Raw genomic sequence first — 12,442 nt, forward strand, 5'->3', positions numbered from 1 at the left:
GAAACGTAGCGTAATTCCACTGCCTTCAGTGTGCTAGGAACTGGCTTAACACCCAGGCAGCTCAAAAGCAGAGAATCTGGCTCTTGCAGTGTACACCTTGCTCAGAGCTTGTGCCAACGACTCGTTTACTTGTTTTGGATGATCCAGCTCCCTCCTGAAGGACCTGCTGCTGTGACACAGCATCTCTCTGTGGTCACAGTTTTGTAGCCATGTGTGGTTCTCGTGCTTGTCGAGTTCCCATGGTAAAGCCTGATGTGTTTTGCTTCTGAACAGTAGAAGTAAACACTCTCCTGGTTGGAGAAGCAGAGTATTTCTGCATGTGTCAACGTGGAGGCTGTGAAGTGTCTCCAAGGCCAGTGAGTGAGAGACTAGCAATAGGGAAAGGGGTAGCACTGGAATTGAAAGGGCTGAAATGGAGTGCTGTGAAACCAGCTCCCTCTGTAGAATATGGATAAAAAATACATGTAAAACTTCTTTTCCTGGCAGCAGTGCTTGGGAGTGCCAGTCTTTGGAAGTAGGAGAGAAGTAAGAGAGGAAGGGAAGGAAGAGGACCAAGAAGTTTGAGGGCAGGTCCCTAGTTGGGTGCTGGTGAAGATGGTGGGAATTGTAGGGTTGTACTTGAGCATGACAGAAGACAAACCTCTAGCTTACTACAATTATGCAAGTTTACCTGATGAGGATGTAGGACTGAACTAAAAGGCCAGCACAGAATTGAAATCAGCTGCCTGATGTTGATTGCCTTGGTTCATCCCCTGTGAGTCAGACCAGATGTGGGTTGATGCAGGCTGTTTGCCATGTTGCAGCACTACAGTGGAATAATCCACGCTTTGAAGATATCTGTGGGGACACACAAATCAGGCGTTTTTAGCCTGAAGCTAACTGCCAAGTGTAAGAAATTATTCATCTTAATTTTGTAATGATTATATTTTCATATTCTCCCCTTTTTATTTTTTTTTCTTTAAAGCTATGCTTAAAACTTAGTTATCAGCCAGTAGTTCTGTAAAGCTCTCTTCTTGTTCTCTAAAATAGATGTGTTCTGGATTTGATTTTAAATTTTAAGCCTGGTATAATCAAGTAATACAGGCAGCAGCATAAGGAAGTTTTATCTTTTAATTATTGTCTATATTGCCTATTGTCTACTATTGCCTATCTTGGAAAACATGGAACAATGTGTGATTTTTATTAGTATTGTTTTTATCTGATTTTGTGTTTTCCTTTTCTATCAATTGCATTGTTTATTATTGATAGTATTACTGTGTTTTCTATTTCATTTGTAATTTCTGTTATTTATAACTTCCCTTGTGAATTTGCATAAGTCTCAACAAGGGTGTTTCTGAAGGACAGGATCTTCACAGTACCATAAAAACTAAACTATGTCTCATTTTATTTTTGTTGAAAGGAAGCTGTGTTGGACAAATGGGATTCACTCCTTCTAATGATGTGATAAGTGAGATAATTTTATTGAAATGATTGATGTCTTTTGAAACTTCTGACCTTCAGCCAGCTGATTGGTACCCATTGTCAGTCTCATACACAATATTAGACTTTTATTTCTGATACAGCAGCCTAGCCTATTTGAATGCTTAACTCAGTGTACTTAGAGACAGTGTTTTGTACATATATTTTTCTAATTCCTAGTGACCATCTCTGAGAGTGACTGTCATCGTTCCTCAGATCTGTTTTCGTAATACCATAACCCCACTCATTTTCTGGTGTTACTCTTCATTCACCTGGATATCCATGTGTCCCAGGTTAGCTTCCACCCGTGTAATGTTTGCCATGTCCAGAGGCCTCTGACACTTTTGCCTCCTCCTCTTGCATGGAAATATACTGTGAAAATTAAATCTAGTCTTGTAGACAGTAATGGTAGCTCGGTTTAATTACAACTTCCATGCTTGATTATATGAGAACCTCTTGGTAGTAAACTTGATTAAGTCTTTTTTTTTTTTAATGCGATGTAATTACTCCTGTGTTGGACATTATTGTGAAAAATGTGAAAGAGAACTTCCGGACAAGATGAGCTCAGTGTTGTCTCTGCCGATTTAGGCAGATGGAGTCTCCCTTATGAGGGTCTTCTGCCTGGTGGGACTGAAATCGTGATCTGATTCCATGTTGACTGGCCTTCTGTAGGCCAAGATTCCTTTGGCTAGGAGTTCCTTTTTGCTGGCTGCCATGATCTTGAATTGTCAATGTGCTCTACATGTCTTAGATCAAGCACAAGCTGTTCTCTGTGATGCTCCTCAAGGAACGTGTGACGGCATGTCTCGGAAGGAGGCACCCGGGACAGATGATGTCCAGCACAAGGTCTAGGGCACTGAATCTTTCCCATTGCCCTGTGTCCTGTCACTCCACACCCTTGTAAAAAGCCCCTCTCCAGTTTTCTTGTAGCCCCTTCAGGTGCTGGAAGGTCTCCCCAGAGTCTTCTCTTCTCCAGGCTGAACATCCCCAGCTCTGTCAGCCTGTCTCCACAGCAGAGGTGCTCCAGCCTTTGGATCATCTTCGTGGCCTCCTCTGGACTTGTTCTGACAGCTCCGTGTCCTTCTAATGTTGAACACTCCAGAGCTGAATGCAGTACTACAGGTTGGGTCTCACGAGAGCAGAGAGTAGAGGGGCAGAATCCCCTCCCTTGACATGGCTGTGAGCAGTGAGTCTTTCCCAATCCATTTTCACTTACTTGATGACCAATTTGCAGCTCCAATAAGCAGCTCAAGTCTATAGGGTCTATGCCATTCTATACCAGCTGAACATCCATCTGATTGTTCCACTATATTGGGAATTGTTGAAATGAATGCTTTAAAAGCAGTACTTGGCATCACTTAAAGAATTATATAGATGCAGGTAAAGGAAGGAGCTCTGCATTGCTGTGAAACAACTGTTCCTCTTCTTATTGTGTCCTGGGGTTTAATTATTACGAGCATCTGCTTTGGAGCATAGTTTCCACATAATTCTTTATCTCTCAAGAGTAAGCATCAGGATTTATGGCCATTATTTCTAACATCAGTACCTATGTTTGTGGGAGCTGATGGTGGCTACCATTGCAGATACATTTTCAGGCCAGTCTCTGTCTAAGTTTTCGGATGTTAGTGTTCTCTAAGTGGGATTTCTTCCTGTAATTGATTGCTCTTAAGCTTTTTGAAAGTTCATCTTTGCAATCACTTTTTACTTCTGCTCAAGAAAGTCTTGTCTTCCAGTGCCTGAAGCATCTAGCCTTTTACTTAGAATGGATAACGTCGTTCTGTCAAGGAATAAAAGCGATACTCAGGAGCTGAAGTGATCTATCCGTGTAAACCAACTTTGCTCAGCAGTCAGTTGATGCCCAGTCAGTGTTCCATATTGAACTGGGAGCCTGCTGAGGCTACAGTTCAGCAGATATGTTAAGCTGGGGCTGCTGCTGAGGTGGATGCTCCCACTTTACTCTTGTTCCTGACCTTTCCATAGTCCCAGCTAGAAGGTATTTTCTGCTTTTGTTTTGAACCTGGGCCTTAAGGTCGTATTCAGAACCGAGACTAGAACAACAGTGGTGGTGTGGAGGGTGAGCAGGCTGGCAGACCTGGGTGAGGACAGGTTTGGGTTTGGGTGAGCTCTCCCTGAGATATGTAGAATGAGAGTACTAAACAAAATCCTCTGTTGTGTCTCAGATCTGAAGGGTTGAACTGGTATTGTTGTAATGCTCCTAGTACGTTTTACATCCCTTAAAATGGGTACCGAAAATAAATAAATAAATGACTGAGTCTTTCGTATCTTCAGGTCATCAGTGCCTTCCCTAATATGAAGTGGACTAATTTTATTTAGCTTTTGCTCTGTTGTCTTTGCTCAGTTAGCAAGGTGGCAGTTGGAACTTCTTCATGTAGCAGAACCCGCTGTCATCTGCTGTTACCTGTTTCGCGGGGAAGATGTGTCCTTCCTTTGTATATGCTTTGGAGAGTGAATATAAAAGTGAATAAAAAAGCTCTAATTCGCAGTTCTTGGCAGATTTAGCTGAGGTGGCAGCAAGGTTACTGCTTGTTGGTATTACTGGAGATGACAAGGTTTGTCAGCTACCAGATTTAAATCTAAGACTTTTTAGGCAGAACTCTGCACCGCTCTGTGTAGGCCTTGTGGAAATGGTCCAAAATAGCAGTTGTGAATATCAGCTATGTACTGCTAATCTGCTCTGCAAACAGCTTTTTCGTGGTTCATCCTGGTGCATTTTTGAACTGGATGAAATTCAGTTGTAGAGTGGAATGGCTTTGGTTTTGTCGTGTGATTATGTCTGTGCACGGAGCAGTGGAAGAGCATCAGATGTGTTTTAGCCATATGTTGGCTTTCATAGAATAGCTTCCCTTTGCAACTAACCTCCAAGACTTGAAAGCTTCAAAACTGAGATGCCTCCAATAGTTATTACACTTTCTGTTCTCTTTTCTTCCGTCCCAGTTAGAGCAGCAATGCACAGAACTTCTCAGTGGCAAAGAAGAAACCAAAGTAGAGAACACCAAGCTGAAGCTAACTAACCAGGAGCTGCTGAGAGACCTGGAGAGAACATCTCAAGAGCTAAGCCTGGCTCAACAACAGTTGCAGGTGCTCCAGGAGGAGGCATCAAGACTACATGAGGAGAAGGAAATGTAAGTCTCCAGCTGCAGTGGTTCTAGTCCATTTGCTTAGCATGCCAGTGAGCCTCCTTCTCAGGGTGTTCTGTGCTGTGGTTGAAATTTGGGCCATAAGCAGAAACCACCAGCCAAGCCACGTGCTGTTCTAGTTATTTTTCCACATGTAATTCAGCATGGTTTCTGTAGCATACCTGGCTTCTACAGAAACTTTTGCCACTTCTTCAAAATGTTAGTCTTATCCCACCTCCCATTTGTTGAGGATGTTTGGAATTAAAAAGCAGTTTAATTAGTTAAAAACTATATCTTAGTTTTGAAGTACCAATAGGATTCCTTACAGAAATTATATTTGTGGCACATGATGCTCCATTCTCCTGAAAGCTAAATCTATCAGAAACTTGCTTCTCAGAATGTACTCTGGCTGTGAGATGGCTGGGATATGCTGCTTTTCTTCATCAAAAGCAAGTCTAGTACCTCGTTTTTGACCAAGGAACCTGGCCAGTGAGATCAAGTGTAGCTTATGCAGCTAAATCACAACTCATACAAAACCTTGTGGCGATCCAGAACCATCATTTTTGAGGTTTCCAGTTCAAATGCTTTGGATTTCAGATTGACTGTATTAAAAAATATTTTTCAAGATGAAATATTTACAGTTCATATCTTGAGGGATAAAAGGGGCTTTTCAGTGACAGATTAGTCTACCTGGCTTGCTCCAGCCTTCTGCAGCAAGCCAAAGTTACATTACCCTGAAGCTGTAAGTGGCAGAAATGTTCACTGAAGCCCATGTAATGGAAGATAGTTTTAAAAAAACGCTGAGGGTTCTGTAAAACCCTCTTGTTGCCAATGGAGAGCACTTTGGCAGAGCCCTCCTCAGAGCTGTGGCTATTTGGCATATTTCAGGATAGAGCAGAATATTAGATCAAGTTTAATATTCTTTTTCTGTTAAGCTTTGTGCCAAACTCGACTTAGTTATTATAGTTCAATTTTTCTTGAGGGTATAAATCATGAACTTTGATTGTTAAAGAAGAGCCACTGCCTTTAGAACTCTAGTTTTAGTTTTTGCATGTTTGTGTGTTTGGAAGTAGATAGTAGAAATACTCCTCCTCAAGGTGGTTTGTTTCCTCTTTGAGGCCTCTCTTTTCAGATCCAGAGCAAAGCCTGTGGAGTGATCTGATTTTAAAGCTACAGAGGAAACCTGCCCAGTGCTCAGACTGCTGAATAATAATACTGCATTTACAAAGCACTTTGGATTCAATAGTGTTTTATGGAATTAGAGCTCAGCCCTGCTCAACTGCACCTGCAGTGTTGCTTTAAACATCTGCATCAGTCGGGTAAGACCTGAGCTGTTGAAGCAGGTGTGATGTTCAGACTGTGCACAGGAGGAACTTGAGGCTTCACTGAAAGGCAAAAAACACTTAAGGCCAGACACTGAGTTGCATTAAGTCCAAGTAAATGGTGTAAATGGAGTGTAAAAATTGGAGATTCTGTGTCCAGTGTTTAAGACTGCATAATGGTTAAAGGTAGGAACTGAAAAGAAGTTGAAGGGAATGTAGATGTGTGAGCCTGACATGAAGTTCCAGCAGCAAGAGAAACTCTAATTTCGGATAAAATGTTACATGGTCTTTAGTGGCCGTGAAGGAGCAGGATTTCAGCAGTATGTCTTCTCTGAATGATGGAAGTGCCATGTATCAGCACATATTAAGCTCTCTGGATGAAGAAGTTATAAAGCTATAATTTTGTTAGAAGCCCTCTCCTCTTTCCTCTGCTAACTCCAACTGCTGTGGCACTGTGGGCCTTACACTGAATAAACTTTTTTAAAATCAGTAACTGTTCACTTAGAATAAAGCCTATGCGTTGGGAGAAGCTGACATCTCAAATGCAGATGCTCCTAGGGGGAATCATAGAATCGTTAGGGCTGGAAGGGACCTTCAAAGGTCATCTAGTCCAACCCCCCTGCAAGGAACAGGGATATCTCCAACTAGATGAGGTTGCTCAGGGCCTCTTAGCAGTGTTGTTACTGTGGTTAGAACAATTTTACTGGTTTCTTTTCGTTACAGGGAAGTGTACCGAGTGACAGAAACCTTACAGAGAGAGAAGTCAGGGCTTCTGAAGCAGCTGGATTTTTTAAGGTAACCCTATGATCAAGAACTTCTTGAATCATTCTAAAAAGGTACACTAAAGGGTGAAATCATGTTGGGATATATACTGGGTGTAGATGTCCAGATGTTGGCAGCAGAGGTGGCCTCTGCGAGAGAGGAGAGGCTGAAGCTGCCCCTTGCCAGGCACAGCTGGATCCTGCTGGCTCCAACGGGTCTACTGCAGGGCACAGCTGAGTTGGTGGCACCTTTGGGTGTAAGAAAGGGTGGAAAACACTGTGCAGTGTTTGAGAGAGAGGAGTAGGCAGAAGCTGTGTGAGGAACAGCCCTGCAGACACCAAGGTGTCTGCTCCAGCCCACGGAGAGGAGCCCACGCAGGAGCAGGTTCTCCGGCAGGTCCCATGGGGGACCCACACTGGAGCAGTCTGTTCCTGAAGGGCTGTGCCACATGGAAAGGATCCACACTGGAGCAGTTTGTGAAGGACTGCAACCTGTAGAAGAGAACCCATACTGCACCACTCAGGGTTGGGAAGGAGGCAGAAGGGTTGAGAGTGCAGGAGTGGAGTTGAACCTGGGGAAAAAGTGGTGGGGAGAAGGTGATTTTAGTTTTGTCTCTGTTTCTCATTGTCCTACAGCTGAGTCTATTTTGTCTGTGATAGTAGTTGGTAAGCAATCTTCCTGTCTTTATCTTAACCCGTAAACTTTTCTTCCACTGTTCTGTTGAGGAGGGGGACTGAGAGAAGAGCTGAGTGCACATCTGGCAGCCAGCTAAGGTCAAGCCACCACAGGATAATGACTCAAAGATAGCAAAGTTGGTTACAACAGATAGTATGCCTTTGCAAGCCCTCTTCTGGCACACAGTAGAAGGTAGTACACATGACAGATTGCCTTTGTTTTGGCAATTTGGTATTGTAGGACAATCTCCTTTGCAAAAGTCAAATATAAAACAAAACAATGGTGAACTGTTCTAGGCTGGTTCTGTGGCAGCAGCCTGGCCACAGGAGACTTGAAGCTTACTAAAAGGCTCTGTTGTTTCTAAAGTGATGGGAGTACAGCCAAAATGAAGATTCTTTCCCCAAAATCATAGAATCATGGAATGGTTTGGGTTGGAAGGGACCTCAAAGATCACCTAGTTCCAACCCCCCTGCCATGGGCAGGGACACCCTCCACTACACCAGGTTGCCCAAAGCCTCATCCAACCTGGCCTTGAACATTTCCAGGGATGGAGCTTCTACAGCTTCTCTGGGCAACCTGCTCCAGTGCCTCAACACCCATAGTTAGCAAATTTTCTCTGGAACGTTTCTGTATGGATAGATTTCAAAGTTTGGACCATTTTGACGTTACCTGAAAAGCTCCCGTGCTTGAGGAAAGGCTCTTACTTTGCAGTGTGTTTCCCAAAGGTCACTGCACATGGTGTGATCTTGCCCGCTGCTGGTCATGGGGCTGTAGATAGAAACATCTGGCAGCAGAGTTGGTTTCTGTTCACCAATGGCTCTTTGGTAGCTGGGCCAGCAATAGATGGAGACAAGGAAATATGTTCTGAGCAGGTGTGTTGTCAGATATGATCTGAGCCAGCTGATTGCCTGGAGTCTCCGTTTCTGTACGTTTTCATCTCTTCTGCATAATGAATGGATGATAGATGTTTTCCTAGGGAGACTTTTCCATGGCAACCACAACTGGAGCCCTCAGAGGGACACATCTGGCCTTCACAGCTGCCACCAGATGAATGGAGATGGTGTTCATTACACCCTTTCCATGTTAAGAAGTCATCTTTACTGTGGAAAGACTTAAATGTTCCTAATTTAGAGGAAGTGAAGACTTATTGCCCAGAGCTGATTTCTATGTGTGAAGGCATTTGTTTTGGTAAGCTACAGAATGAGGGCCAGGTGCCAGCTGGCTTCCGTCAGCATAGCCCTACTGGAGATCATGGGCCAGACAGGGAACTGGCTGTGGTGGGAATATAAATAAAGCATGATCAACAGTGGAGGTATGGCAAACTGAAGTGCATTTGCCTTGCCTTTTGCATTGCCAATTGTCCAGTTTCTCTGTGAATGTTGAGTAGAAAAGTCAGCAGTTCTAAATACTTGGCCTCAGTGTTTTCTTTTGTTTGTGTTTTCTTTGCAGGGAGAGGAACAAACATCTCAAAGATGAACGTGACATATTTTTACAGGTAAGCAAGGGTTATTTTCAAACCCAGTGTTGAGCAAACACGTATCAGAACAGCCTCAAAAGACGGAGATCAGGCTGTGCAGGAGGCAGACTCTTGTGCCACTTAAATCTTGCCCTGTTCTTAATTTATGTTGTCTTTTTTCTCTCTTGAGAATAAGATTTTTTCAATTTGCTGAGCAATTTTAAGAGCTGCATTTTTAGAGTTATAAAGTTGGAGCTCTGTTGAGAAAGATGAATGTATTTTATAGGCAGCTATGAATGCGATCACGAGAGGATGAAATAACCTAAAAAATTGAACAATTAAACTGTGTTAACCTATTGAGTCAAGAGTAGCTAGTGTTGTGAAATGTTTATACATCAGTACAGTATCTGAGTACCTGAATCAGTACCTGAACACCTGTCGGTACTGGGTAGGAGCAAACCACATGAACTCTTTATCCAGCAGCAGAGAATGGGCCCCTGAGAAGTTCCAGAAGTACCTTGGCTGAAGGAGACTAAAGCCACTTGGTTACACTGGTTTGTCTTCTTACTCGTACAAGAAGCTGCTCGTGTAAATCATCATGTATCTATTGACTTCTTTTCGTGACCTTATCCTGTTTTATTGTGGTCCACTTAGTTTATAAAGATGAATTCTTGCAGGATCTGGAGTTTCCATGTTCTGATTGTTGATCAATCAGGATTTGGAAGCATTTATAGCTCTAGGACTTTTTTCTACAGATTTTTCTTTCATATTCATTGCATTATTTAAGCGTTCGGAATGAAGTGATGAACAACAGGAGTGAATTAGTAAGAAGTGTTCTGTATTTCAGCAGAAATGCAAAACAAGTGCTCCAGAAGCCAGCTGGAAGCAAAGATCAGGGTCTGTCATTGGGAAATACATAGAGGGCAAGATGCTGCCTATCAGGTAAGAACTTTATTCATGTGTTCCCTGTTGGAGGACAGTGGGGCTTAGAGAAAGATGTGGAACGTTTTCTTTCTCATACCTTTAGACTTTTGAAAACATCTCTTTTAAAGTGTCTGTTGCTGTAAGATTCCTGTGCTCTTTAAGAAATAGAGGCTAATTTTTACGTAAAACAAGTGTACTGTCTGCAAAGGCAAGAGGCTTCCCCGCTGCGGGTGGGTATGTTCCGGGAGGCACAGAAGCTTGCCCGTGACCCTGTGTTGGTGTGGTACAGTGTCCTTGGTAACTCTCTGACAGAGCATGTGTTGGGTTTATGTGATGGGGTTTTGGTAGCTGGGGATAGAGAAGGTTGTCCAGGGCCTTGTTCAGTTGAGTTTTTGAACACCTGGCTGGAAGTCACACAGCTGCTTTGGGCACTTGTTCCCTTGCTGCACCAGTCTCATGAAGAATTTTTTTTCCCTGTATCAAGTCAGCCTTTCTCTTATTGCAACTTGCATCTGTGGTCATTGCACACATCTGAGAAGACTCTGGATCTGTTTTATCTCCACTCTTCTGTTGAATCACCACTTAGCCTTTTTTTCATCCATATTAGACAAACCCAACTCCCTTCTATCTGCTGGAGACAGAATTAGATTACACATGGAAAGGATCTGGGTTGGGGGTTGTTTTATTCCTCTGGCTTAGAGAGGAGTAGGAAATCACAGTAGACAAATTTAGTTGAGCTATTCCATGAGGTCAGAATGAGGCTAATCTTATGTTTTGTGTTCTGGTTCGGGTTTTCCTGATAAGTTATTAGCTTTCCCCGTAATGCTTATAGTTATCAAGCTTTTCAGTAGACATTGGACTGAATCTACTGTGCCTGCTGTGAGTAGTAAGAAACATGAGAAATGAAATTCAGTTACACTAGAATAAAACAATAGGAATCCGTGTTTTTACGATGTACTTAAATTTTTTCTCTGTCTAGCTGTTCAGTTGAAGAAGAAGATGTTTTCAATAGCTCCAAGAGAATGAATTCTGCTGGACTGAATGGAATTCTCTCTGGAGAGCCTGATGCTGGAGCCACTGGAGGAAAGTCTAAAGCATCGCATCTCCAAAGAATAATATCGATCGAGGAAGATCACCTACCCCAGCTTCTTGACAGGCTGGTTGATAAACAGCTGAACAGATGGACTGGAGAAGATGAGAACAATTCTTCTGAGATGGAAATGGCTAAGAAAAACACAGAAAAATCAATGGAACACTCACCGTCGTCTTCCAGAGAGCAGCCTGTAGGGAAGGAAACACTGTCAAATGTAAGGGGGCAAAGAGGACCTCACCTTGAGTACTGTGTGCAGTTCTGGGCCCCACAATTTAAGAAGGATGTGAAGGTACTTGATTGGGTCCAGAGGCAGGCAACAGAGCTGGTGAAGGGGCTGGAACAAATGTCCTGTGAGGACTCTGGGTTTGTGTAGGTTGAAGAAAAGGAGGCTGAGGGGCGACCTCATGGCTTTCTACAGCTTCCTGAGGAGGTGGAGAGGGAGGTGCTGATCTCTTCTCCCTGGGATCCAGTGATAGGACGTGTGGGAATGGTTCAAAGCTGTGTCAAGGTGCATCTAGACTTGCTATTAGGAGACATTGCTTTACCGAGAGGATGGTCAAACACTGGAAGGGGCTTCCTAGAGAGGCGGTTGATGCCCCATGCCTGTGAGTGTTTAAGAGGCGTTTGGACAGTGCCCTTAATAATATGCTTTAACTTTTGGTCAGCCCTGAAGTGGTCAGGCAGTTGGACTAGATGATGGGTGTAGTTCCCTTCCAACTGGAACTATTCTATTCTATTGGACCTTGGAAAACATGGAATGATGTTGAAGGCTAATGCTTTATTCTTCGAATCTAAAATAATTTAGTTTTTAAAGTTAAAGCATGACAAATTAAGCCATTGCATGAAGAGGGAGAAGGAAATGTACTGCAGATAGCGTTGAAGGTACAAAGAAGGGAAACTCAACCTAAAGGAGCGGTAGCTGTGCATGGACTTATGTCCGAAGGACTGTTTAGGAAAAATGAAGTTAAGCCTTATGATAGATGACACCAGAAGATCCACTGAAAGTTAGCAATTATCTAAAAAAAAGAAGCAACTCTTTGTTTGAAGAGTTGGTGGGCTTTTTTTGCCAAGAAGTGACATTGCTCATTCTGGTGCTTCTGAGTCAGGTTTGGTACCTGTTACACTGCCTGAGAAATAATGAGAGCAAATATCTTTACTTTTTAATTATTTCTTGAGAAGACTTTTAATCAGCAAGTTGAAACCCGTATTTTTTTTTCTCCTCTAGCTTGTATATCCATGTTAACAATGAATTCACCATGCAGTAATAGTCCTTAAAACAATATACTGGAAGGTACATTTCTTTGTAGTCTGAAGTCCTTCTTGCACTGCTATTGCTTCAGAGCTAGCTGTGCTTGTTTGCTAATTTTAGTATCATCCTGAAGTATTACTCATTTTTAGATTCTTGAAGGACATGTTAGAAGAAATTAAAGTATAGGAAAAATAGGTATGCTTGGTCATAATTATGTAGTTCTTTTAGAAGAAGCAGACATATCTTAAAATTTTTTTATAGAATTATGCCATGGTTACATAACAGCTTCCAAGTGGTACATTTTAATAAAAAGTCTGGGGCACAGAACAGAGCTTCATCCTTTGAAATGATTAAATACAATGCATG

General features: G+C 42.6%; 1 protein-coding gene across 3 annotated transcripts in view; it reads left to right on the plus strand.

The window, feature by feature from the left end:
• Positions 1-12,442, plus strand: part of CRACR2A (calcium release activated channel regulator 2A) — a 50,645-nt gene that overhangs the window by 20,899 nt on the left and 17,304 nt on the right. For 2 of the 3 annotated variants that reach the window (XM_086609674.1, XM_086609676.1), the window contains exons 9-13: positions 4,414-4,601; positions 6,641-6,712; positions 8,804-8,849; positions 9,661-9,752; positions 10,714-11,041. In XM_086609674.1, the coding sequence (XP_086465800.1) occupies positions 4,414-4,601; positions 6,641-6,712; positions 8,804-8,849; positions 9,661-9,752; positions 10,714-11,041 (726 nt within the window). Of the gene's footprint in view, positions 1-4,413; positions 4,602-6,640; positions 6,713-8,803; positions 8,850-9,657; positions 9,753-10,713; positions 11,042-12,442 lie in introns of all 3 variants that reach the window. The other variant, XM_086609675.1, reaches the window with a different exon arrangement.

The sequence above is a fragment of the Tauraco erythrolophus genome, chromosome 4 (assembly GCF_009769465.1).
Source record: "Tauraco erythrolophus isolate bTauEry1 chromosome 4, bTauEry1.pri, whole genome shotgun sequence".
Taxonomy (NCBI): Eukaryota; Metazoa; Chordata; class Aves; order Musophagiformes; family Musophagidae; genus Tauraco; species Tauraco erythrolophus.